Below are 26,673 nucleotides of genomic sequence, written 5' to 3' on the forward strand. Positions count from 1 at the left end.
GGACATCGTTCTTGTGCACCACAGTAGCTCAGTGTCCTCGGAGAGTGAAAACAATACGGAGGAAATTTCCCTGGTGCCAGTTATATTCCGCTAAACACGATCTGGACACAACATTGCAACATCATTTTCACGAAATCAAGACACACGATCATAATTGAATAGAAGTGTTTATAAGAAAACAGATAGCCCACCTCTTTGTCTGCAACATTTGAAGGTGACCCCCCCCCCTCAGAATATCCTGGATTTTTTCATGACCCCCCTCCCCCCTCAATTCTTGCCGGCCCACCCCCTGGCATAAATAATGAATGTTCCCTAAGGCTTATTGTGGAGCTCGAAATCTTCGTGAATGACCTAAACGTACCTATATAGAGTACTCTCCAATTCAAGCTGACAATTAACCCGACGGTGTCTGAAAAATTATCATTTAATTGTCACAAAAAGAAACTTTGTGGAAACATAAATTCCACAGCTAGAGCTATTTCGCAATCGATTTAAAATTTTGGAAATCATTGTCGGTTTTTGCGAGTTCTTATTGCTACAAAGATAACCGCGCAAAACACCGCAACCTACCCCTCCCCTTATTTTTCCGCGCTGTCGCTGACGTGTCAAAGTATTTTCTGCGCATGTCACAGTTTTCGCTGTGCGCATGCTCAGTCCACAAATAAGGAAAAATCCAATATGGCGGAGTGTTTGGTGGTGTTGATCAAATGGATTTAGTGAAAAATGTTTAAGAAGCTAAAGCAAAAATTAGCGGAGGAATCCGAAGGAGAGCAAAGCCCTCGGAGACAAACTTCACGCGAGACACAGGTTCATAATTTTGATAAGCTACACGCGTGAATGCATCTCTTGTGTGAAGTGTTTTAACTGATTTTGAAGAAACAATGATCTTGTCAACTTTTTATGTTGTGTGTAGTTTATTGAGCGCTGGAAGATTAACGTGCATCTTATAATTAATAATTTAGTCTCCCAGAGGGCCGGAGAGCAATGGAAATACGACTGGAACTCCGTCAAACACCGCAAATGATCGCGGAACTGCTCAAGGAAATGTGACAAGTTCGCCATTAGCGACTTCCAACACACCGCAGAGCAAATCGAAATCCACTCCGCGAGAAGTTCTCGATCGAGTTTACAACCTTCTTGACGCCAAGGTATGGTTTAAATTCCTCGCTGTGACGACTTTCTATAGCTGTGAGACCATTCGACGGCTGAAATCAGTTGTTAACGAAAAATTGTGCATGTCTATAATGGTCAATTGATCAGAACAATTTGATTAATTAAAACACCTGTATTTTTATTTGATCTTCTAGCACTCTCTATAAGTTGCATGTCGTGAATGCTCTACTCCTTAGTTTCTCTCTTAGTTTCAGTATCAGATTGTTTGGTGGAACTTCAGAATATTTAGTTGAAGATATATAATAATAGGCCTTATCACGGTTTTTCGACGCCATCTTGACAAGTAGGCAAAGTGGGTAGAAATTACAGTGTTTGTATGGGAATCCGACGGCAAATATCTTTTACAGAAATTGAATTCTAGACAACTTATGAATTGTAAATTAAGATACTAAGCAGAAGTTTTTATTCACCTAGTTTGAAGGTTGTAGCTGGGCTAGGCAGCGTTCAGTTATGTTTTTAATTTCCCATACATTTGTCTATAATTTTTCCCACGAACCTCGTCAATTTGCGGAAAAAATTATAGACAAATGTATAGAAAAATTAAAAACGTAACTGAACGCTTTCTAGCCCAGCTACATCCTTCAAACTTGGCAAATGCAAACTTTTTCCTAGTATCTCAACTTTACAATTCATAAGTTGTCCAGAATTCAATTTTTGTACAAGATATTTGCTGTTGGATTCCCATACAAACACTGTTATTTCTACCCACTTTGCCTACTCATTAAGATGGCGTTGAAAACCGTAAGTTTGTACATTGTACATACATGATCTAATAAACACCCGGGGCGTCTTAATTTTTAGGGGTCCTGAGGGGGGCATTAAATAGATATGAGGCGTTAATTAGAGAGAGGCGATTACAATTTAACTGTAACAACATCAATAAAGCAAAAAAAGATGCGTAGTTTGCTCGGGGAATAAGATAGAAACAGAGTGTGAATGGGAGTCTTATCTAATCTGCGCTAATGCAAAGCCTAGAGACATCGTTCATAGTTTGATATCGATGTCTTCATTGTCATAGGAGTCAACCATGTTCGCATTGTTGGCATCTTCGATGTCCAAGTCAAGCAAACACTAAATTAATTGAGTGATTTTACTTTATGAAAAGTTTCCTTGGTTTTCAAGGTGATTCTTAGGAGGCTTCTATTAAACACGGGGTGTTTATTAAAGAGTGGCGTCTAATACAAACTAAATGTCAGAGGAGGCGTTTATTAGATAAGAGGCATTTATTTGAGAGTGGGGGTTTATTGTATCATTTACGGGAATTATGTCACTGTTTTAGTATATACCGTACTTAAACAATTAGCCACCTCCACTTCGGTGAATAGTTGTTAGATAGTTGACAATCATATGGAAAGTAGTACAAAAAATGAAAGTTTTCAGGATCAAAACAGACCCAGTTTAGGCAATAAGAGGAAGCAAGACTAGTTTCTTCTCATTAAAATTTGTAAGATTATTTGGACTGAAAAAAGAAAGAAGGTCGTAAAAATCTTGCCAATTTTTCTGCTGGGCATTTGTTTGTGTTAATTGAAATTTTGTAATATTGTTTTTAGCCTGGTCAAGTAGACTCAAGAAATGGAGAAAAGCCACACTCAGGTGAAACAACTCCACCAAAGAGCACAAGCACTCCCAGCAAATCCCTGTCACAAGACAGCGTGAGCGACACTGAAACTCCCAAGAAAACTGTTGAACGTCAAGGATCAATCCCGCCATCCAGTCCCAGCTCTGTTGGAGGAAGGTCTGATGTTGAGTCTGATGCGGAGCAAGGTAGCGGTGGTACACCTGCACGGATTGAAGGAGCGACGAAGGAGGAGGTTGTGGCCATGTTTAGGAAACAAGAGCGAGTCTTGGCCCGTTATAAGACCAGATTTTCAGAGGTACATTTTGTAATTGTTGGACTATTTCGCTAAGAGCGACTAATGTTTTATACTGTAAGGTTAAAATGAATAGGCCTTATCACAGTTTTTCGACACCATCTTGACGAGTGGGCAAAGCAGCTAGAGATTACAATGTTTGTATTGGAATCAGACGGCAAATATCTTTCACAAAAATTGAATGCTGGACAACTTATGAATTGTAAAGTTAAGATACATGTACTACGCAAAAGTTTTTACATGAATTTGCCACGTTTGAAGGATGAAGCTACAATGTAGGTTAGAAAGTGTTCAGTTCCATTTTTAATTTTCCATACATTTGTCTGTATTTTTTCCCACAAATTGACGTGGTTCGTGGGAAAAATTATAGTCAAAATAATGTTTGGGAAATTTAAAACCTAACTGAACGCTTTCTAACCTACATGTCTACAGCTACATCCTTCAAACTTGGCAAATAAAAACTTTTGCCTAGTTAAGTATCTTAATTTTACAGTTCATAAGTTGTCCAGAAGTCCACTTTTTGTAAAAGATACAGTGTATTTGCCGTCGGATTCCCATACAAACCACTGTAATTTCTACATGCTTTGCCTACTCGTCAAGATGACATCGAAAACTGTGATAAGGCATATTGGAACACCATGCACACATCTAAATGTACATTTTGTAGGGTACATGTACAATAACATGCATAGTGTAATGTACTGTAAGTATGATTCTTACCAGTTGTTCATGAGTAAGCAGTGTGGTACATGTAGATTTTTAATATAATTATGTGAATTCAGATAAGACATTATCCAGTAAATTATGTGAATGTCATGTTCTGTTGTTCAAGAAAATATCTGTTGTGAGTTAATTTTAGTTTTGGTTGAATTTTCCTTTGATTGTTATTTTCCTTTATATGATAAGTGCAAATGCGGCCTTACACTACTGAAGACCTGAAAAAAATTTTCAGGCTCTGAGCGGGAGTCAAACCTTTGTTTGAGAAACATAATAATGAAATATGAGTCAAAAGAAAATCAAAATCAAACTTGTTTGAAAAATTTTAAACCGGATATTATTTAAACCACATGCTCCTTTATGGATTTTTGTTTGTAATTTTTTTTAACTGCACATTTAAACAATTCAATAAAATTAATATACTGCAAATTCAATAAAATTCCAAATAATACTTGTAAGACAAACAGATTATTCTACAGTATGTTGTGTATGCTTTCATCCTGAAAGTTCCCTCAAATTGCACCACCTGTGCGTATACTGTAAGTCAAATTAATTCGGTTACACATGTAGATTTGTTTGCCTGCTTGTTTGTTGAAATGTTTACACATTGCAAGTGTTTTTCATGAAGCCATATTTTTTTTTTACCTAACAATGGATTTGTACAATATTTATGATCTTGGCAAAAACAGCATAATAAATTATTAATTTTTGCAGTTTTAAAAAAGTGCATAAAAATCTTTTTCATTTCAGTATCTGCATTTCAGTCTTAAAAATTTTTGATTATTGTGATTGCTGTCAAACTTGTTCGATGTACATGTGCTTTATTTATTTACAGCCGTTACAGTCACACAATATATTTCCATAGTGACCTTGCTTGTTGTCACAGTATCATACACAACTGTATGATACAGTACAGTAATGGAATATTGAAAAATGAGATTTGTGTCCTTTGAAGACAATTTGTCCTTTTTGGGCAGAAGTAGCTAAAAACGAGCTTGCACTTTACTCTCGTATACATTGTACAGTCATGTGCATGTATGTCTTGACCCATTCATGTGACCAAATGTTACAGAGTGTACATTGTACATACTGTATCTGTAAGAGTCAACTGCATTCACGTACAACAGTTAAAAAGTTTCATGTGGTCAACATACATACAGTACCGCTGTACTTAATTATTACATTACATACATGTACTTAATTATTTTCTGGAAAAATATTTTGTTCATTTATTACTTAGATTGAAGTAGGTGTACAGCAAGGAAGTAATCAAGTAAAAATTAGTAATTTAAACAATAATAGCAAACAAATGAGCACAAAGAGCTGTTAAATTCTGTTTTTCTTTTTCCATTGCAAGTTGTTCATAAAAAAAGAATAATTTTCATGTAAACATAATAGTTGTTAACTTATGTATTCAGTGAGACAAGACATTTAAAATGAAAATTATTTAGTTTTTCTCTTTTCATTACAAGTTGCAAAGAAAAAGGAGTAATTTTCATTCATCAATGGTTGCCTAGGTATTCAGTGAGGCAAGACAGAATGCTCCGCAAACAACAAATGACAGTTGATCATGTGGTCAGACAAATATGACACTTGAAAAAAATTCAATGATTTTTGCATATTTTTTTACATGTATGCAAATTAGCCTTAGAATAAACCTACAACACACACAATAAGCTGCCATGAAATTACAGGTTTTAAATCCTCTAAAATCAACAGATTTGTATCTGCTGTTTGGGGCAACACAATGTTTAGTACAAATTCTCCCTCTGTTATAGATTTTTAAGGATTTTCTCATCTGTAGCAGAACAAAATGTACATGATTGTTCACACTGAAGACAAAGGATTTTTACATGGCTTAATGATTGCAATCTGTTTATTATAAATGTCTGATCTTGAACACTACAATGTAGCACAGCCATTTTGTTTTTTCCGCAACTGGCAAATTATGTTTAGAAGAATGGTAGTTCATGTTCAGCTTTCGAACTTCAAGAATTGTTTTACTTGTGGAGACACACAGCTTGTGACACCGAACGAAATTTTGATATTGAAGTTGTAATTTTGGTGACAATGGTTTTAACATGTTTTCCTGTATGGGAAGTCAACTTGATATGGAGGAAAGAGAGAAAAAAGCTCTAAGAAAGGTACACAGTCATTGTACATGAACATTTCATGTAGTTGTCCATTAAATTCTCTACATGTACAGTGAAGTTAATACTACCACAATCTAGGATATTATTGTGTCAAGATGTCAATGTAGAGTTCTAAAGAGGGAAAAACACATTTGTTCAGAAATTACTTGTATTTTTAGTTTGAAAGAATCCATGTAAAGGAAGTAAAAATGTTTTGCAACTTCTCATTTATTATTTTTATTTTTTCAGGTTGTTGAGGCATACAAGAATCTGCAAAAGGAAAATGAAAAGTTGCAGGTACATGTACATTTGTGACATGAAACTGTATACCAAAATTATTGATTGAAAACATTCTGTTTCTTTGTAAATATAAGTATTACATTTGTGAAATATACTTGCTTAATATATAATATAAATGTGATAATGTGTAATCAATATTTTAATTATGACAGAAATAAACTGTTCTGTGTGCCGTGATTTTAATAAAAGATTATTTGACTGTGCATTATATAGGGATATAAATAATACGTGGAAGGTGGAAAACATACATGTACAATAATGATGTCACTTAAACTTTTCTTGGTTTTTCCAGCTGAAAGACCATTGATGGTTAGTCTTTATCTTTAATGTCACCCAAATTTTCTGCCTGTGATCAACACATTTTTGCCTGTTGGAAATCGTTCATTTACAGTGTAGTTACATCCCTGAGTATAACTGAAACTATATTGTAATTGCATGTGGTTACAGTTTACAATGCTAGACAAGTGCAGTTGTGATGAAGAATGAAATTCTCAAAACTATTGTATGTACTGTAAATATATAATATATTGCTACATTTATTTAAATTGCAGAATAATCTCACTCAAAGTCAGGACAAGTCTCTTAGAAGAATATCAGAAATGAAAGAGGTACATATTATTTTCTGAACATGTATAAATTTTATAATTTAAAAGTTTAACCAATGTTTTTGTATGTGATATTGTGTACATATTAGTTCAGTTGTTTACTTGTTACTTTTATCCATTGCAAAGCAGGACTGAAGGCATTGAGCCTTAACCCTAGGAAACCTCAAATGGGTGTATTGTATTAAAAAAATATAATAAAATAAATTCTGATTATAGTTCATTTCTATTAAAAAAGTGAAATAATGCAAGTGGATGTGACATTCTGATCGGTTGAGTTACATGTACATGTACTTATCTACTACATTGTATTTAACAATTACGGTAGTTAATGCTTTAGCATGCACTATCCAGTCATGGACCACGCAGGAAGTTTGGAGAGCACGAAAGAAGCGTAAGAGTTGCCCAAGGTGATAGCGGAGGGTAACTCTACATGTAGCTTCTTGAGTGCTCTCCAAACTTCCCAAGTGAACCATAACTGGATAGTGCATGCTAAAGCATGAACCAATTGTTTTATAACATTGACGATGGACTTGTGCATCAAAACCAGCCACAGGGAAAAAAAACTAACTGTGTTTATTGTGTGCTGTGTGAGAAAATAAACACAGCGGTAAAAAATTCACATGTACAAGTTTAAACGAATGGACAGGTGCAGTTTGTGACAAATGGCTAATAAATTGACCAAGTTTATTCGGTGGCAGAGCGCAGGAAAAAATCTGACGAAAAAGCAAATACAGCAAATGCTGCTGTTGATTCTGTGGTTAGTATAGTCACGAGTGGAAGAAATGAAAACGAAACAACCTCGAACAGCCGAGCAGATTCCAAGGGTTAAAACAGTCAAAGAATTCGCTTCCATGCTAAGTTTAAAATAAATGTTTTTCTTTTGAAAACGGTAGTTGAATGAATCGCCCAATGAAATAAATTTTTCTCGAGCAGCAAAAATCACAACAGAGCCGTAGACGCTTTGGTGTACTCTCAAAACGCAAAAACTTTTGTTTGGTAGCTTGGTTTTAGTGCCATCGAACTGTTGTCATTCATGGTTGGCCCATTCTTCCACGTTAGGGCCATGAAAAAAATGATTTTCGTCCTTCAAGACTCGCGCATTAGTTGTTGTTGTTTGAATGAAGAAAAGCACAAAAACAACTTTGACGGCAAAATCAAATTTATTTTCTCTTTTGCATTCCGTCTCGTAATAAGAAACAGCTTACCTTGTAGCTCGTATCCTTGAAAAAATATTGAAAGGATTCACTTTCCATATTCCGAAGATAAGATATCATCGCTTTCGCGAAATACAGCGTGTGAGCTTTTACTCAGTGAGATTTTTACTCATTAATTACGTCATCAGCGTGCACTATCGGGTTTTTGAGCACGCTTACGTACAGTACCGCTCAGAAATAAGCGTCCATCGCATACGCACATACGCAGACGCGCATACGCAGATACGCACATACGCAGACGCGTGTATGCAACGAAGCATACATACGCACTTCTTTGTTATTCATTCCTCTAAGTTTTCTTTGTGTTGTATTGTTGGGAAAAACAAAAGAAAAATCTTTGCGAGAAAAACTTTAAAAGGCGGCAGACGATCGAGTAGTGTTTGTCTTGCCTTGAAGTACGTAGTTTTAGGACGATTATCCTTCGGCATTTCGAGACAAACAGACAAGAGTTTTGTTTACCTAACATGTAACAAGATTCAGCTGCTCATAAACGTGAACTTCCCGATATTTCAATCTCGAAAGGGTCGCTCAAGTGTTGAAACGAAAGAAACCGATATGCTTTTATTCGACAACAAATCGATATGAAATTATCCGAGTTTTTTACTTCTGCACGCGCCGTAGAGAAGCGAAAATAATTATATCTCTGGTTCTAAGAATTGATTACTGAATTTGATTGCACGGCTCTGCTACCTGTAGCTATGTTATAGCAGCCATTAGTATACAAGTTCAACCAAGCTTGGAATGTGCAAAGATCAATCATTTAAACTTTAAATGCAAAATAAATTGGAAATCGTTCAATTGGACTTACCATGTTTTTGTAAGAACACTACTTTAAAAATATCTACTGGAGCCATCAGTCTGAGTTAAAATCTGCAGACTTAAGATTTTACAAAAAGTTACTGTAGGAGCTGACATGTGTATGTTATTTTATTTCGTGAATGCATAGACAATCGAACTTGAAAAACAAGCCAAGATGCATTTGGAAGAAACACTACAGTTGTCACTAGATGAAAAAGAAGACATCATCAAAGCACTTCAGACTCAGGTACATGTAATTACGTTTACTTATTTCCTTGATATTGTTTTAAAAGAAGTAAATTAAAGTGGCTACATGACATTACATAAACAAGCTAAATGCAATGCTTGATGTTATGTTTCAGGTTCGTCTTTTGAAGCAACAAGGGGTCCGTGCAATGCCTGGCGCTGATGCTCTTGATGCTGGGTTAGGTAAGTTAAGAACAGCCAAGTAATATTTACATACCTGTACAACTGTGAAAGTCTGTGTTCAGGCCTCTTGGCCCATCAGGCCAGAGCTTTTTATGGTTTCAGAAGCATGAAATGACTAGGAGTATGTCTATAGTGCTATACTCCCCCCCCCCCCCACAAAAAAAAAAAAAAAAAAAAACCTGGATGGGATACTAGTCCATTACAGGGTTAATCTCAGAATTATATTTACTGGTGCATATTTTATGCACTTGGTAGAGAGATGCACTTTCGTGCCTCCCTGCTTGGTTTCTGCACTACCAGGGCTAAAAAGAAAAACTTAAATTCCAGCTTGCTCAAGCAACTCTTACATTTTGCTTACCCAGGGAAGTTACAGCTGTATGCACTTGACAAAGTTTTCACACCTTAAATCACAATTTTGTTGGTAGACAGCTTGCCTGCATTCTTGCCCATCAGGTGAATGAGCAAGAAAGTCACTTCTCCACCAGACAAAAAAAGCACTTGTCCTGGGCAACTGGATGGGACTTCTGTCTTGACCTAACCACTGCTCATTGTAAAATTGAGTATACTTTTTTTTAATTATTGCTTGAATTTTATTGAAGGTTCGCAGAGTGACGAGGAGAAGCTAAAACAACAGAGTCTTGTGGATAAGGTAATAGGGAAATTATACATGACTGCAACTAACATGACTCTCCAAGCAGTTTATACATGTGCTGTAACAAAAGCCAATTGTCCTTCAGGATTTAGACATCCTGTTTCATGTACCTACCAGCCACAATTACCGGTCTGACTTCCAGGAGCCCTGAATTTCCAAACTGGATGAAATTTCATTTGAAATGAAGTACATGTACATGTATCATACAATGTGCATTCTTCTGTGCACTGCTTTTATTTATTGTTACCGGTATGTACATACCACAGTAAACACACTAAGCTAAAGACTAAAGATTGATGAAAGGTTCAGGGGTGGATCTAGGGGGGTGTAGGGGGTGTGCACCCCCTCCCCTCAGATGACCTGCAGCTTTCAAGTACAACTGGTATTCTGCCAAAGGAACTGTGTGGTTTATTGGTACACCCCTCCTAGAATAATTCTGAATCTGCCCCTGAGGCAAACACTCAAAATTTTGACAGAACTACCTTGAAGGTTCATGTGCAATTATAGTGAATTAACAGTTTGTATTGATTTCTTAACAGATTGATGGCCTTCAAGCTCTTGTTGACCAACAAGCTCAGGAACTAAATGAGCACAAAGTAAGAATGTGCAGTTACAGAAAATATCCATACCCACCCCATGGAAAGTCATTGGAAATTCCTAGGGGGTGGAGGTCTCAAAAGCCAAAATTTTTAAAGGAAACTATGGGACTTAACTGAAATTTCCAGAGGAGCGATTTTTAATTAGGTTTTACAGTATGACGTGATTGGTTAACTTTGTTTCAACTGTCCCGGTTCGAGTGTTCACACTGTAACTAGATTTTAAATTAGATTATTGTTTATAGTAGATTTTTAACTTTTAGTACACAAATTTATTAGTTGAAAAACTATTATGTGTCACCCTCGATAAATAAAGTTTGATTGTTTGACTGATTGACGCCTCACATATTCAGCTACCAGCCTTTCTTTGCAAGGAATTGCTTTCATTTTTTTGTGTTTTCCAGGGAATACAACTGAATTTTTATTATTGTTTTGTTTCCTTTAGGAGCAGTCCACAAAACAAGATCATCTCATTTCCAATCAAATGAGGGAAGCCAAAGCCTTGATACTAAGACTTGAACAAGAGAAAAAGGTCGCCATCCAGGACATGATGGACAATCTACAAACCGCTCTCAGAGAAAAAGATGAGGCAGTGAAGAATAGTAACGAAATGAAGCAAGCTCTTCAGGAGCGCGAGGCTCAGAATGAAGAAATGAAGAAAGAAAAGGACGAGTTCTTTCACAAGATGGAGAAGCAGCTTGAAGAGTCGGAGAAAAGAAGAGAAATTGCCGAGCTGAAGAAAGAGCGAGAAATACAAGAGATGACTGCAAAGTATGAGGCTGCTGCAAACGCAGAGGAAAATGAGAGGAAAGCAATGATGGAGAAGTTAAAGAGAGACAAAGCAGAGGTTGTGGCTGTCATGCAGAAGGACAAGAATGAAAAGCTGGAGGAAATGCTTGTTGCCAAGGAGATGGAGCTGCAAGAGGCACTGACTAAGAAAACAAAGGAAATGGAGTCACTGCTGCATGCCAAGGAAGATGAGATGAGAGCAAAATATAGTGAGAAGGTACAGTATGTTCATTAACATTGTATCAAAAACCTGGAAAAAAGTCTTAGTTGTGTTGAGTTAAGGTACTTAGACATGAAAGGTTTTGCTTGGGGGACAGTGACATGTTGCAGCCACATGTACTAAACATGTTGTAGTAGGGATAAAATGCAACATCATCGTCATCATCACTACCACCACCACCATTGCTTTCTTGAGATAGGGCCTTGGAATCCCACTTACAGGGCTGCAAATAACTTTTTTCACTTGAAAGGACATAATTATGTCCTACTACAGTGTAAGACACCATCTTGGTCAGACAAAACAAAATTGTGGTCGGACATCTCCAAAAACAAAAGGCCACTTACAAGTTACTGTATCACTTATGATTTATGATCATAAATCCGGACATTATGTCGGACCACAATTCTGATTTCGTCGGACACAAACAAGTTTTGGTCAGCCAATGTCCGATGACCGACTGTTATTTGCAGCGCTGCAGTTACCACGTAATCGGTTTGATTGTGTTTGTTTTGTTTTGATTTTGCACAACCCCGCCAGCATCACATCAGCGTTTTGAACCAAACTCTGCCCGTTTCATCATTACTGTTCTTCTTCAGGTCTCACATACACACACCAAGAAAAGGTAAATGTTGAAGGGACACACCTCCTCATACATGTATGTGATGATAGTTTCAAGGGATGTGTTGCTACAACATGCCCTGCAGCATGCCCCTAGGTGTGTAAGCCGTACGTGGAGAGTGTTAACCTGTTAATACTTTCAATGTAACATCACTGTGCATTTAAGCAAAGACAAATCTACCCGTACAGTGTGTACAGGTGTACACATAATTTCCGGACTGGAATGTGTACAAGTAACTCCAACCCTCCAAGTTGCCAGCCTGGCAACTAAAATTGAGAAGAAGGATTGAAAGCGTGAGTTTAATTAAGTGACTAATATTAATTTTTTCACTGGCAACCAAACTTGAGCATTCGGTGGCTAAACGGCCACTAAGGGAAAAAAATAAACTTGGAGGGTTGAACTCTATAAGATGACAGATGATAATGAAACAACTTGTTTCTTCACAGTAATAACACTTTGCTGACAGAACCAGATGTCAACAAATCATGTCTAAGCTACTGCATTTTCGTTGTGTGATTGTTCTTTCCCAGGTTAAGGAGATCGAGATTGCAGTTGACGAGAAAGAGCTGCAGAAGGAAGCGGCCTTGAAAGAGAAGGAAAAGGAACTACAAGCGCTGAGGGTGCAGCTGGAATCACTGTCACAGAATCTGCAAGAACGCACCTCCGAAGCCTCAAGGAGCGGACATGAGCAAGCTAGTAAAGTGTCCAACCTTCTGGCTGAGCTGCAGAAAGTGTCTGTTGAAAAGAAAGGCAAGTGAAATAAAATCCTTGCGATTGATACAACACAATAAAAAATTAGATACGTTCTTACAGTATGTTCTTACCAGAACGAGAAACTCAATCCACGGTACGCAGAAAGATGTGGACTGGTACATTTACCCACAGCTCTTAGCCCGCGAAAAAGCTGAAAACGCTTATAGAAACGCAAATTAAAGTTCTAAAAACTTAAAACGCAATGCTGTTCGTACAGGGACAAATTTCGGGAAAATATTACTTTCTCTGTTTCTATTGGCTGTGTTAGGTTCGCAGGGTATTGTGGTAAAATGTTCAGTCATTATCTTTTTCTTACGGTGAATTGTTGTTTTACGTACGTATATGTTGACTGCTATAGAATTCTCTGAAACTGTAATGACATTGTCCTAGAAGGAAACTGGATGTTGTTCACACTAGAAGAATAAAGGGTTAAGGGAATTGTTGCTACCAGTAACATCTGTTCATTTTTAGTGCAGAATGCACTTTTGTGATGGTTTGGTGGGCTGTCGTCTTCTAAACCCCTAACGCGCTAATGTGTAAACTTTTAATCACCAATTAATTAATTAATATCAATTAATTAATTATTCCTTGTGGAGGGGGTGGGGGTGGGGAGTACCTGACCGTACCCCTAGGTAAAACCTGGAGCACATCTACGTTACTTTCATATGAAGATCTCAAACGTATATATTTGTTTCAGAAAACCCTTTGCTCTCCTTGTGGTACTACTCAACGTAATTTACACCAAACGCATGCGCAGATTAGTCCACGTTGTTTTCTGGAACTATCATAAACATCGCTTGTATTGCGTGTTTGCGGTAGGCTTCCTGCAGACTTCTTGGCGCCAAGTAAAAACCGCAAATTAATTAAATTCGATTTTGAGACTTTCACAGCGCTTTCGTAATTAGGTATGCAAAAACTTGCACCGGGATTTTTTGGCGTGAACACCTGATAACCAGGAAACAAATATCCTAGCTGTACTGCGTTTTAAAAAACCTGTCGAAAAATATGTTTTTTGATTAGATTTGTTTCTTTAGTTTTTGAGAATCGTCTTTCGTGCAGTCTAAACCGTAACTTAATTAAATTAAACAAATGTCATCGATGCCGCCGTAAAACAAACAAAAAACAAAAGTTTCATGTTATCGCATTTTCAAGGAAGACAAAAGTATTTTGTTACAAACGAACAAAAGTGTCGTGTTACGTTTGCAAAGATTAGCGTAAGGAACACCTGGGAAAGAATACAAGTAGCCTGTGAACAGTTTTTCCGAAAGTAAAATAAAGCAAATAAACACGAACATATATAAAACATCATACTTTCAATTGTTCCATATTGCATTCTGCACTTACCAAATCATCGAGATTTTTTTTGGCAGATTTGGAGCAGAAGCTGTCAGAGAATCAGCAGAAACTGGATCAAGAACAGGTGGGGGTTTGCTTTTGTCCTTTGTTTTGTTGTTTGTTACAGAGTACAGCATGGCAGAGTGCACAAGCGCGAAATGTGGCAACACGCAGTGAGGTGTTTTCAACAAAACAAAATGGCGGCCACGAAAAGGTTTCGGTTTGTGTCTTCGCCATGTACATTGTATATTACAACAAAATTTTGGCACGCCCTCGCTTGTGGCAAAATGGCCGCGCGAAGTCTGGGCCCAGATCTCGCACGGCCTTTTGTTCTTTCGCACTCTTTTTGGCTTCAAGCTTGACGGATTAAGAAAAGGGAGGGCCTGTTCGTAGCCTACAGACTAGAAAAACATCTGACACTGCTGAGTTCAGATCATTTGCTAAGAGTATCGTTCTCGCAAATTTCTTTGCTTGCAGGCAAAGATCGCGGAGATGATTCAACAGCATAGCAATCTTTTGCAAGAGAAACAGGATGAGCAACAAAAGGTTTTGGCCAAGTTCAAGAAACTACACCAGACTAAAGTCAATGAAATGACTGAGAGTGTAAAGAAATCTGAACAGAAAGCGGCCGAGCTGGAGAAACAGCGGAAAGCTATGGAAGAACAACACGTGAAGAATTTAGAAGAGAAAGAGCGACAATTTGAAACGGAGAAACAATCCGAGCTCGCTCGGGTTTCCAAGCGAATGGAAAGCAAAACAAATGAAATGAAGAAGGTCGTCAAAGAACTCAGAACAAAACTAACTGAGAAAGAAAACCAGGCAAAGGAGCTTGAGGAAAGAGTTAATGCTATCCAGCAAGAAAGCGCTTCGGAGAAAAGTGCGAGCGTAAATGATTATGAAAAGAAAATTGCCGACGCTAATAAAATGGCTGAGAATCTTCGCCAACAGTTGGCACAGAGAGACAACGCTGTCAGTGAGCTTGAGAATAAATTTAAGGAAAACGAAAGTAAGAAAGTAGGCGAAATCGAGGAGTTGACGAAAGATAGGGACAATCGTTTGAAGGAAAAGGAGAGAGAACTGGTCGATGTTAAAGGAAAACTTACTGAGAAGGAATACTACTCCAAGGAACTGGAGAAACAACTTCTTGAAATGAAAACAGAGAAAGACAATGAAATCCAGGCTGTTAAGCAAAAAGCCATTACTAAAATAAAAGAACTCGAGGCTGGATTTAACAACAAACGCGAGGAGGAGATTAAACTGTTTCAATCTGAGAAGGAGAAGGAACATACGGTGGTGAAAGAGATTGAAACTAAAAAGAACGAACTCGAGAGAATAAACACCGAGCTTAAAGAACAATTAAAATCCTCCACGGAAAGTGAAAAGAAGCTAAAGGAGGAATTGGAATCTCTCGGCAAGAAATACAAAACTCAACTTGAAAATTTCAAACAGAAATACCAAACTGACGTTCAAAAGTACAAGGAGCAATTGCTTCTTGTTGAAGAAAAGAGTCATCAAGACGCTTCGGAAAGCAAGAGCAATTACGAGAAAAACCTAGCAAGTTTAAAACAGGAATACGAGCAAAGTATTCAGAAACTGAAAGAAGAGAAATTACTTATTGATGAGCAGTGGAAACTGGAGTTGGAAAAGGTCCGCTCAGAACTAAATAACAAAACGGCTGCCAGCGAGAAATTCCTCGGTGATAAGGAGTCAGAGCTTGTTGATTTGAATAAAAAGGTTGAGAGTTTGACAAGCGAGCTAAATCAACAAAAGGAACAATCACAAAGGAATATTGATGAACTTTCTCAGAGTATCACTCTACGAGATGAAAAGATTGGGAAACTGAAAGAAAGTTTGAAACTCGAACAAGAAGCACTTAAAACTCAGAAGAACCAACACGAGCTGGAAAGAGATTTGAAAGAAAAGGAAGTGAAAGAGTTGTTGAATAAAATGGAGAAGGAATTCCAAGAACAACTACAAGAGAAAGAGGAAGTTGTCAGAGAGAAACTTCACGAATTTGCACAGCAACATGACATGGGTATCAAAGATGTAACGGCTAATTTGGAAAATATGAGGAAGGAAGAACTAGCGAAAATCGAAGATCGGCATCACGCCGAATTATCTGAACTGAACCTTGGCTGGGAGAACAAAGTTGTGAGTATACGAAAAGAGAACGAAGAACAGATGGAGAAACTGTTAAATGAAGCCAGAGAAAAAGAAGAGAATCTTACCAAAGAGAATGTCGACTTGAGAAATGAAATCACCAAACGAGAGAAAGTGCAGCAAGTGAAGACGGAAGAGTTACAGCTCAAAGTGAACAGCGTGTATGAAGAGAAGGAGGCCGCTGTGAAGAAGGTAAGAGAATTGGCCGAGGAAAACAAACGTTTTAGACAGCAAATCGACAATCTAAACATGGAAATGGAAAGTAGAATAAGCGAAATGACAGAAAGTCACAAACACGACCTTGAGGACATTAAAAACCAGTCTTTGAAGGATGTTGAAGAACTTGCAGAGCAGCAAAAAAGTGATTTAGCGAGTCGCGATAGTGAAATGGAAAGTGCCAAGAAGGAGGCTGAAATGCAGTTGAACGAAGCCCTGCAGAGGCATCAAGCAGAAATTGAAGAAATGCGGGATAGTTATCAGGCGAAGCTGCAAGAAATTACCAATACCTACCAACAGGATTTGGCGCAAACCAGACAGATTTATGAGAAACAGAACATTGAAATGGAAAAGCTCAAGAAGTACCACGAGATTGAGCTGAACGAGCTTCGGAAAGGGCATGCGAAGCAAGTCGAAGAAATGCTGAAAACTGGCGAGGATGATAAGAACAAGTTCACTAATCTGGAGCAAGCACACCTTGATGAAGTCGAACGATTGAAATCGAGGATTACGGAACTGGAGGCTGAAAGTGCCAAGCAAGTTGAGGAGTTTACCCGAGCCACGGAAGAACGAAGTCAAAAGTTTGCCACCGAGGAGGCAAAGTTGAGAGAGCAGTTTGAGCTTCTGAAGGCCAAGATTTCCGATGCAGAGACACAGCATCGCAGCAAAACTGAAGAGTTGCACAAGTCTTTTGAAGAGAATGAGAAGAAATTTGGCAGTGAAGAGGCAAAACTAAGGGAGCAAATTAATGAATTGAGTAGATCTTCTGAGGAGAAGAAAACGGCGTTTGAAAACGAAGAAAAGAAGTTGAAGGATCAAATTCGCACTCTTGAGGAAAAGCTGGGTGAAACAGAGGCTGTGAATGCGATTAAAATGGACGAAATGAGATTGTCCGCGGAACAGATCAAGACAGCGTTTGATCACGAGGAGAAAAAGCTGATTGACGAGATTGAAACTTTACGAAGAACGTACAAACAACAGGCAGAGGAAATACGGAGGTTATCAGGGGAGCTGGAAGGCAAATCTGTAGTGGAGGATAAGCTAAAGAAAGAAGTGGAACAATTGAGAGAGAGTCACAAGAAGGAAGTTGAATCATTGTAGCTGAAGACCAATGAGGCCCAGACAAAGCATCGTGAAATAGAAAAGAAGTTGAACGAAGAACTGAACAACTTGAAGAAAGAGCATGCTAAAAAGGAGAAGGAACTTCAAGAGGAAAAAGTGAAGTCCGTCGAAGGAGAGAAAAAGATGAAGGCTGAGCTGGAGAAAGTAGAAAGTGAAGTGAAACAAACATCTGAGGCGGCGTCCACGAATTTGCAGAAGAAGTTGGATCAAATGAAAAAGGAAAGAGAAAAAGAAGTGCAGTTGTTGAATACAAAATGGAAAGGAAAGTGCGATGAGATCAATCAGCGGTACTCAACTCAGATACAGAATCTTCTGCAGCAGCAGGAGGAAGAAAAGAAGAACCTGACAGAGGAGCATTCGAAAGCGCTGCAGGAGCTGAAGAACAGAAACAACGAGGAGCGTGTGGCGCTGGAGGAGAAAGCCAAGAACCAATTGAGCGAGATGCAGAACACTTCCTCGGAGCTGCAGTTGAAAGTGAAAAAGGCCAAAGAAAAGATAAAAAGCATGACAGCAAGACACGAAGAAGAAGTTAAACAACTTCGGCTGGGTCAAGAGAAAGCTGATCAGGAGTTACAAGCTTTGCACGAGACTGTGTCATCCTTGAAAAAGGAATTGGCTGAGAAAGAAGAAAGTTATGAAAATAAACTCCGAGAGGCTGCTAAACACGAGGAAGAGTTACAGCTGAAAGTTTTGACCGGTGAAAGCAACAACAAAGCTGTCGATCAGAAGCTTGCGGAGTTAAGTAAAGAGAAGCAGGAAGCTCAAGATGCTGTTGCAGCGTTAGAGACAGAGTGGAGACATCAGGTGCAGACACTTGAGGCTGAATTGGAGACAAAGACGCAGAATTTAGAGTCGAAGCTGAAAGCGCAGGAGAAAGAACATCAAGAAAAAGTCAAGGAAATCGAGGAAGCTAAGGAACAACAATTGGGAAAGCAGGCTGAAGAGCTGACTGAACAGTATCGTAGCAAGTTGACTGAGATGAAGAAAAAAGCAGAGAGCAAGATTGCTGGTTTGAGAAAACAGCTGAATACGCAAGCTGTTGAGAAAGAAACTGAACTGTCCAACGTGAAGGAGTCGTTGAATACTTCGGAAAATAAAATCAAAGAGCTTGAAGCGAAACATCAGGAGGAGGTAGAGAGTGCAAAGCAACTTCACCAACAAGAGTTGGAAGCGAAACTTGAAGAGTTACGCGAGTTGAAGGAGAATGAAGCTGGTGGCCGCGAAAAAGAGACGCGGGACAAATTGGACAACCTTGAAGCAACGAACAAGGAGCTATCTGAAAACGTTGAGAATCTTCTTGTTGAGAAAATGGATGCACTTCACGAACAGGAAACAGCTCTAAAGGAGGAGCATGAATTAGAGATGGAGAATTTGCGGAAGGAACATACGAGTGAGTTGGAGAAGTGCGAGAAGAGATTTAAAGCAAAAATGAGCGAGAAAGAGCTGGATTATAACTCGAAAATCAAACAGCTTTTGCGAGAATTTCAGATTAAATACAGCGAGAAGGAAAGAGAACTTCAGGAGACTTTAGGTCAAGTGATCGAAAAGGGACAGAGAGAGGAACAGAAAATTATCGACGAGTATAAACTTGAAATTAACGAAAATCAGAGGGAATTGAAACTGAGAGAAGAGGAAATGGTCGCTTTGAAAGCCTCCATGGAGGAGCAGTTAACGCAGAAAGACAGTGAGATAACAGAGCTAAATAGAACTCATTCCGAAGCGTTGCAAAATATTGAAAGGGAACATCATGAAACTATACAGGAGATGGTTAGAAAGAACGAAGCAGACATGGAGAACCTACACCAGGAACATCGCACCAAAGTGGAGGATGTGCACGAGCGGTACAAAAACGAGCTGGAGTCTCAAGCCAGAGATCGCAAGTCCGAAGTGGCCGCCGTCGAGAAGAAGTTCAAGACGCAAATGAAGAAGAACCAGAATGAAATGAAAAAGTTGTTGAATCAGAAGGAGTCGTTTATTCAAGTGCAGAGTGCGGTTTTGACTGATGCCGAGCCCGAACAGCTTCAGAGAGCGGGGTCGTCTGCGTCCCTCAATAGTGTAAGTCGAGGAAGTGTAGGAAGCTCACACAGGATGACAACAGGAACACTGATATTCATCACTAACTCTTTAAATATCAACAATTTGTCACTTCACTACCGACGACAACTTACCTGACTGCACTTTAACATGACACTTTGACCGTACAACGATTACTGGTTTCGTGGCTTTTTTTTTGTGGGTTATCTTTTTGTAAGGGGCTACAAACAGCTGGGTGTCATTGACCTTCATTATTTTGTTTTTATTGTATAAAGTTTAACTTCTTTTTTGTTATTTTTGCCATGGCTATACATTAAATATTTTATATCGTCACTTCCTTCAGTTTACTGTTAACACAACCTGCTAGAACTGTTTCTTTTAATACTTAATTATACTTTTCTATTTTGTGTTTTTAAGCACAGCAAGTCACGTTGCCTTACATTACTTTATGTTATACAATGCAAAATTGCGTTACATATACAACACGAAACTGATACACTACGTTGTACTCTGTGTTTTGACGTGACATAACTGTTCAGGTTTTCATCGCAATATTACTTGAAGGCTCGATGACACTAAACTCGACAGATCGGCAAAAGTCAAGACCTGTTACACCACCACCTTCCACCAAAAGTGTCACAATTTTTTCTAGTCGCACTTTCGAGGTTTAAATGTGCAGACACTTATAATACATTTATATTGAGATGAAAGCATTTAAAAGCACATTCACCTTCACTTCAATGAATTTCTTAAATCAGAACTGTTTTCATTCTTACTGGTGCTTGTTTTTCTCAGGAGCCCGTTGAGGATTCAAGTCAAACAGCGCTAAAGGTGAGCTCAATCTCTGGACCGTTTTAACAAAATCAGTCCCCCCCCCCCCCCCCAAAAAAAAAAACTGTTGTTGTCTGTAGACTTACAGTTAGGGATCATTTGGTACATTCTGCACAGCTTTAAACAAGCGCAGCAGAAAAAAGCAGACATTGCAATCTATTTTCATCTTCGCCACCCTCAGTCAACTTCACTTTCCAATGGGCTTGAGTCATTGTTCAAGTACTATTGTACAAAATTAGACCTATCCATTTTTGTTGGGTTTTTATGTTACTGGTCTTCACGAACCTCACCAAAAATCAATTCTTGTAACCCCATGATTGTACTTATGAAACTGTTTTTCGTTATCTTGTTAATTTAGGATCAAATCACACGGTTGCGGACAGAAGTCAGTGGATTGAAGGAAAGGGAGGAGTCCCTTAAACTACAGGTTTGTCTTTTAGTGCCATGTTTTACAAAGCTAGAGAGCTTGCAACAAAGTGTGAAGCAACATTCGCTAAGCCTGCAGAGCCCTTGATGTCATGGCATTGCATTTAGCTTGTGAAAAGATGGGAACTTTTGTTCGCTAAAGCTCGTAAAGCAGAAACAATTTTGGATCATAAGGAGAAAAGGAATGTAGTGTGACGTCACATGTTTTAATAGCCTAAACAACCAATCACAGTTTGTGTTATAAAGTACCCCTTCCATCTCAAATTCCTGCGAGACACTCTCTTCTCTTAGAGTACGCATTTACGTTGTATTTGATAAGGAAAGTTAAGAACTCCTGGGAAAGTTATCGAAATTGATAATTAAAACAATTCAATGCGAGTAATGTCAACTGTACTATTTCTTTATAGATTGAGCAGCTCGGTGGATCACCTATGAAAAGCAGAGCGGATCGTCCGCCTCAACTGAATGTGGTGTCCAACCCTCTCTCGGAAAGTCCGACTGCATACGACCCAGGCCCCAAGTCTCCGGTCGAGCCCACAGAATTTGAGGTTTGGCTCATTTGCCTATTACTTTAAGTACATACTTACCTGCCTTATGTATTTTTCGAAAATAATGAAATGTTTTTATTTTCCTCATATTTCCTTTCCCATTTTCAGTATCTTAGAAATATATTGTACGAGTTCATGATGGGTCGGGAAAGAAAGGTAAGAAACTATGCGTTATGTTCATTTTAATGTTTAGCTGAACAAAATGTTATCATGTGACTCCTCAATAAGGCTGCAAGCTTTTTGAAGATTCAATAAATTCTCAATAGAAATGCCATGTTGGATTATTTTTGTCTGCCATTTTGAAATTTTAATTGAATCTCTCTCACGGACATGTTTGTTAAGTGTAATGCAAAAAAAAAACGTTAGTAACTTGAAAAGCGCTTGAAAAGTCGCGTCCCTTTCGTAATCTGATTGGTTGAAAGCACAATGGTTTTTGCTTTGATTGGTTAAATATGGAACAGGAAACGCTAAATAAAAGCCAATATTGTAATCCATTTCCATCCTCGTCATCTTGTGTTTCCTTCGTGCAAGCCTCGCGTTTTTAAGTTTGTCCATATTGTAATTCTTTCCATCCTCGCAATCGTTAATCATTCTCACTTTCTAACGGGTTACTGTAATTTGTAGGACAAACTCAAACCAATGTTGACTTGTATCTAAGGAAAGGTGCCCAGTAGTCAATAAATATTAATCACTTGTAAAATATTACGGGTTTTCTTGCAGCAAATGGCCAAGGTGTTGGTAGCCCTGTTGCGGTTCAGCCCCAAACAACAAAAAGAACTTTTAGGTAAAGTGGACGAACAAGTTAATCAGGTGAGCTAAGATTGCTAGGACATCTGTTTATGGCTAGTGCAGTCAAACCCTGCTCTTCCAAACACCAACTAAATACTGATTCTTTGTTGCAACAGACACCAGACACTCTTAGCTCGTACATTTTCTCTTAAAGAGGTAATATCAGGGTTCGGCGCATTTACAAGCTTGTGCCTGGTCCACTCAATTCCATTGTCTACAAACCAATCGGATGCGAGTAGAAAACTCGTGCATGTGTCTAGAAAAAATCCTACCGGTCCACATTATATTTGATGTTCAACACTAATTTCGACCTTCTTGTTTAATAAAGTCTACAAGTCCTCAGCTTCTCCTGATGTGTGTCATAGTGGTATTTTGGGTTGTTTTTTTTTTTTTTTTTTTTTTTGGGGTTTTTTTTGGATTTTTTTTTTTTTTTTTTTTTTGTGAACAGTAAATCCGTTGACGGTTTCCCTGAAATTTGTGCATCATTCTCTCGGGTTGTACACATAATAGCCTGTACATTCATAAAGTGAACAGTGTACTTAAAGCATCGGAGTCGGAACAAACACATCTATTGCCACACTCTTTCCAAATGACGACGAAATTTTCAAAAACAGATTGCACGCTTCCAACTGTTTCTTAGACAGTGGAATCGAATGGGCTAACGTGATAGCTTGCACATGCGCCAAGCCGTGAAACAGTCCCTTTAAATTGACTCGCTTAATACGTGACTGCATGTCGTCTCGGCCCTACGGTGCTCGTATAATCGGGGTTTGACTGTATACCTTCCTTATGTGCTAAGTTTTTGCAGATAATTGTTTGGGTTTTACTTGCAATTTGGAACAATTTAAAGAGGGATGAAAAGTTGTGAACCGGTAGATGAACGCAATTTGAGCCCCTTGAAGACTTTATTTTAGAACATGAGAGAAGAATTTATTTTAGATCCCTAATTTTACTTATGGTCAGTCGAGTGGGCAAGGGTGTAAGCGTGCGAGAAAAATAATTTCGCAACAGTAGACACAACGTCTAAACTTAGTTCAGATTTTTTCAAAATTGCATTTAAAACCATACGAGTTTGTGACTTGTACTTGACATTTGTATCACACATTTTTGCGCTGGTGTTACAGCTAAACCTACACTAAACTAGCTAGCATTTTGACCGCTCAGATCTGAAGTACACAGGAGAGGGAAGTCCACAGTCTTATAAACGTTAGAGTTGATTAACATTTTAAAGTGTTCTCTAAAACGTCATTGTGTTATTACTTGAAAAGACTATAAATAAGAAGTATATCTATACTACAATACCTTCGTAATCTGTTTATTTTTAAGCAGTAACAAATAAGTGCCTTCAATTGTCTCATAATTTTGTAAAATTTAAATCTTGAGTTCTTGTCTGTATATAAAGTATCATTCCTCAACTAAAACAGGGGTTCACTTAGTTTCCAAGAATGCCATGCTACTTAGCAACGTGTCGCTGTCTCAAAGGCTGGATACATGATTAACTGAGAATAATAATGCCAATGAATTTTTGAGCACTTGATGTCCATAACTTAACTTCCATATAACTATAGATTCTATAAATATAGTTTAATTTTATTACTTTAACTCAGGAAGGCAATAGACTAAGTGTGTAAATTGAATGGAAAATCTCCAGCGGACAGGTTAACCAAACAAAATATTAAATCTTAATAGTTTCCTAAACAGGCTTTTAAATCTTTGTGCATCTGACATTGACAGGTGTAAGCATGTAGCATTATTTTTTTCTGTAAAAATGTAAAATAAACCCGATGAGGCTTTTTTATAATGACTTTTTTTATTTTAATGTAAGTGCATGAAGCGTGAAGCAAAATCGTTGACCGTTGAATCACTACGCTTTTCAAAGCAATAAAGAGGGCTTAAAATGTCTCAAAACGCTGTAACCAACACACAAAAACTGAGAATTGTACGACTGCGCGAGTGCCGTGTGCAAATTTAGTGTTCGTGAATTGTGTGCTAGTGATTCGTGCACGATGTTAGCGTCGTTATGAAAGTGTGATTGCACGTCTGTATTATGTGTATGAGTGAAGTGTGTTGCGAAAATCGATATGCATTGTGTAAATGTTGAAGCAGTGAAGGCATACTTGTGATGCGATAAAGATGATATGGCGTTTGTGCTGAAGAATGGAACTTTTGCGTAATGCGTGATGGGTGACGTCGTGGTGAATGTTTGTACACAATGCATAGCACTTTCACAGAGTACATGTCACGTCAGTTGATTTATTGTTTTGCCCTTTCCAGGGTGGCTTCCTATCGCCGTTTAGATCGTAACGTTCCTGTCTTGTCACGCTACAAGATCAAGATGCCTAAGTAAGCATCAATAAATCTAGTAGGCTGTGTAAGGCAAACATAGATGATGTCGCATTACACTTTTATTAGAAGACAAACACCATATGAATGCATGGCAATAGTTTTATGTCACACATCTTGTTTACTGTTGTTGGTTCGCTTCTAGTCTGATCGCTGCAGTTCTATATGATTTCGTCCTTTGCCAGAATAGTGTTAATGATTAAGTCTCCATTTCACTGTCGTGATATGACATACTTCTGCAATCTTTTGACGGTGGTATTTGTAGCTATGTTGCGCCACTTCTCGACAATGTTTGCATGTTATCTTTGTCGAGTCCTATCTTTGACTGGAGGGGAGAAGAAGGGGGGGGGGGGGGGTGATGTTAATTCATTGTGGGAGCAGGTTGAGCCGTTCATTCAGGGAACGTCCTTGTTTTGGTTGGGTTCCCGTCTACGTGGACTCACTGAGCCCTACGTTGTCGATGCCAGCGGGCATATTACTAAGTAACATTATGACGTATCGTGACGGTGACAAGCTGCTTTCATAGGCTATGTAGCTTCAAGCTTTGTAGAAAAATATTAGATATGCATTGCTAAGTAATACAATTAGCAGATTGCAGAAAATAAGTGAAAGAATCATTCAATAACTAGTGCACGCGCTGTTCTTCTGACCGACTTTCCGATTTTGACCAACTTATTTTATTTATTGGTTGATTTTGCTTATAACTCATTAGATATGATTTTCCTTTTGTTTTCTTCTGTAGGTCAAATCAAAGTCGTCGTGGTATTGACGAAGGTGAACGCCGTTTTCTTGTTTTGCGGAGATTTTTTAGTTAGATTCAATTTAAACCAGAGAATGTTACCTGGTATAAATGTTAAATAGGAATCGGTATTTTCTTTTTTTTTTTTTTTTACTGTGTCAGTGTAAAAATAAATAAATAAATTACTATATTTAGAGAGGAAACCACATCCGCGCTGGTTTTTTTTTGGGGGTCCTTTCTCCCGGTCGAATTTGTATTTGGAAGTGTTTTTTTTTGGGGGGGGGAAAAAACAGAAAAACCAAAAAAAAAACCCCGGAAGAAGAAGAAAAACAAAAAAAAAATACACCCCCTTCCCCCCGGGCCGCCCCCCCCCGCCTGGGGGGGGGGCCGCCCCCCCCCCCCCCCCCCCCCCCCCCCCCCCCCCCCCCCCCCCCCCCCCCCCCCCCCCCCCCCCCCCCCCCCCCCCCCCCCCCCCCCCCCCCCCACGCTGAACATTAATTTAGGTTGAGGTCAAAGGCACAAAGGTGTTTAAGGTTATTTAATGTAATCGATAAAAATGCTTTCGATCAAGCTTCACGTTCACATCGGTGTTGTGAAGAACATTAGATTCTGTAGTCATAGCAATGTAAATAGTAAATTATGTTTATGGTAAATTTGAATATTTAAAACGTAACACGAAAAAGGCCATTCCAGAAACTAGGTCCCGCCAGAACTTCTGGGGTAGTTTTGGGGAGACGCGAGAAAATTCAAAATGGCGGCTACGCAGTTTGTGTTACCTGAAAAGACTCGGCAAGTTAGTTTTGAGAAAGGGAGCACAACAGCTCGTTGGCTTGGAAATTCTTGTCTTGGACAAAATTTGCTAACAGGCTTTTTCTACCATCATTGCTAGCGCACTAAACTAGTGCCCAGTTTCCCGTGTAGTTTCTGGAATGGTTAATTCGATACGAGATAATGGACATTGTTTATTTTAATGAAAAAAATTAAAAACGCGTTCGGAAAAGCGATAATAACGTTATACGCAAACATTTTACTGCCTTTTGAGGCTTTTATTTACATATATAATTTTTCATATTTTCATCGCTTACTGAAATGCGGTGCTAAACAAGGGATTATAAAAATATTTCAAATCACATGTCGCTTCTCCGTTTAAGATGACACTATTTGCCAACAACCCCATCAAAACGTGAAATAAATAGGTACATGTATTTGAATTTCACTAAGTAGACGAGTCTCTGTTTTCGACTACAAAAACAATCCTGTAC

The 26,673-nt window shown here is 38.5% G+C and overlaps 1 protein-coding gene across 1 annotated transcript; it reads left to right on the forward strand.

Moving 5' to 3' along the window:
• The first annotated feature begins 661 nt into the window (after positions 1-661).
• Positions 662-25,574, forward strand: LOC144660427 (uncharacterized). The gene is given in 20 exon segments (XM_078521041.1): positions 662-807; positions 963-1,148; positions 2,724-3,047; positions 6,143-6,190; positions 6,745-6,801; positions 8,959-9,057; positions 9,173-9,239; positions 9,839-9,888; positions 10,431-10,487; positions 10,933-11,493; positions 12,646-12,865; positions 14,239-14,288; positions 14,681-19,756; positions 20,531-20,566; positions 20,925-20,993; positions 21,400-21,540; positions 21,649-21,696; positions 22,261-22,350; positions 24,604-24,672; positions 25,415-25,574. Coding segments are annotated over 19 exon segments (7,293 nt in total). The 5' UTR covers positions 662-723; the 3' UTR covers positions 24,634-24,672; positions 25,415-25,574.
• Positions 25,575-26,673: the final 1,099 nt, after the last annotated feature.

The sequence above is a fragment of the Oculina patagonica genome, chromosome 7 (genome assembly GCF_052425735.1).
Source record: "Oculina patagonica isolate OP01 chromosome 7, crgOcupat, whole genome shotgun sequence".
NCBI lineage: Eukaryota > Metazoa > Cnidaria > Anthozoa > Scleractinia > Oculinidae > Oculina > Oculina patagonica.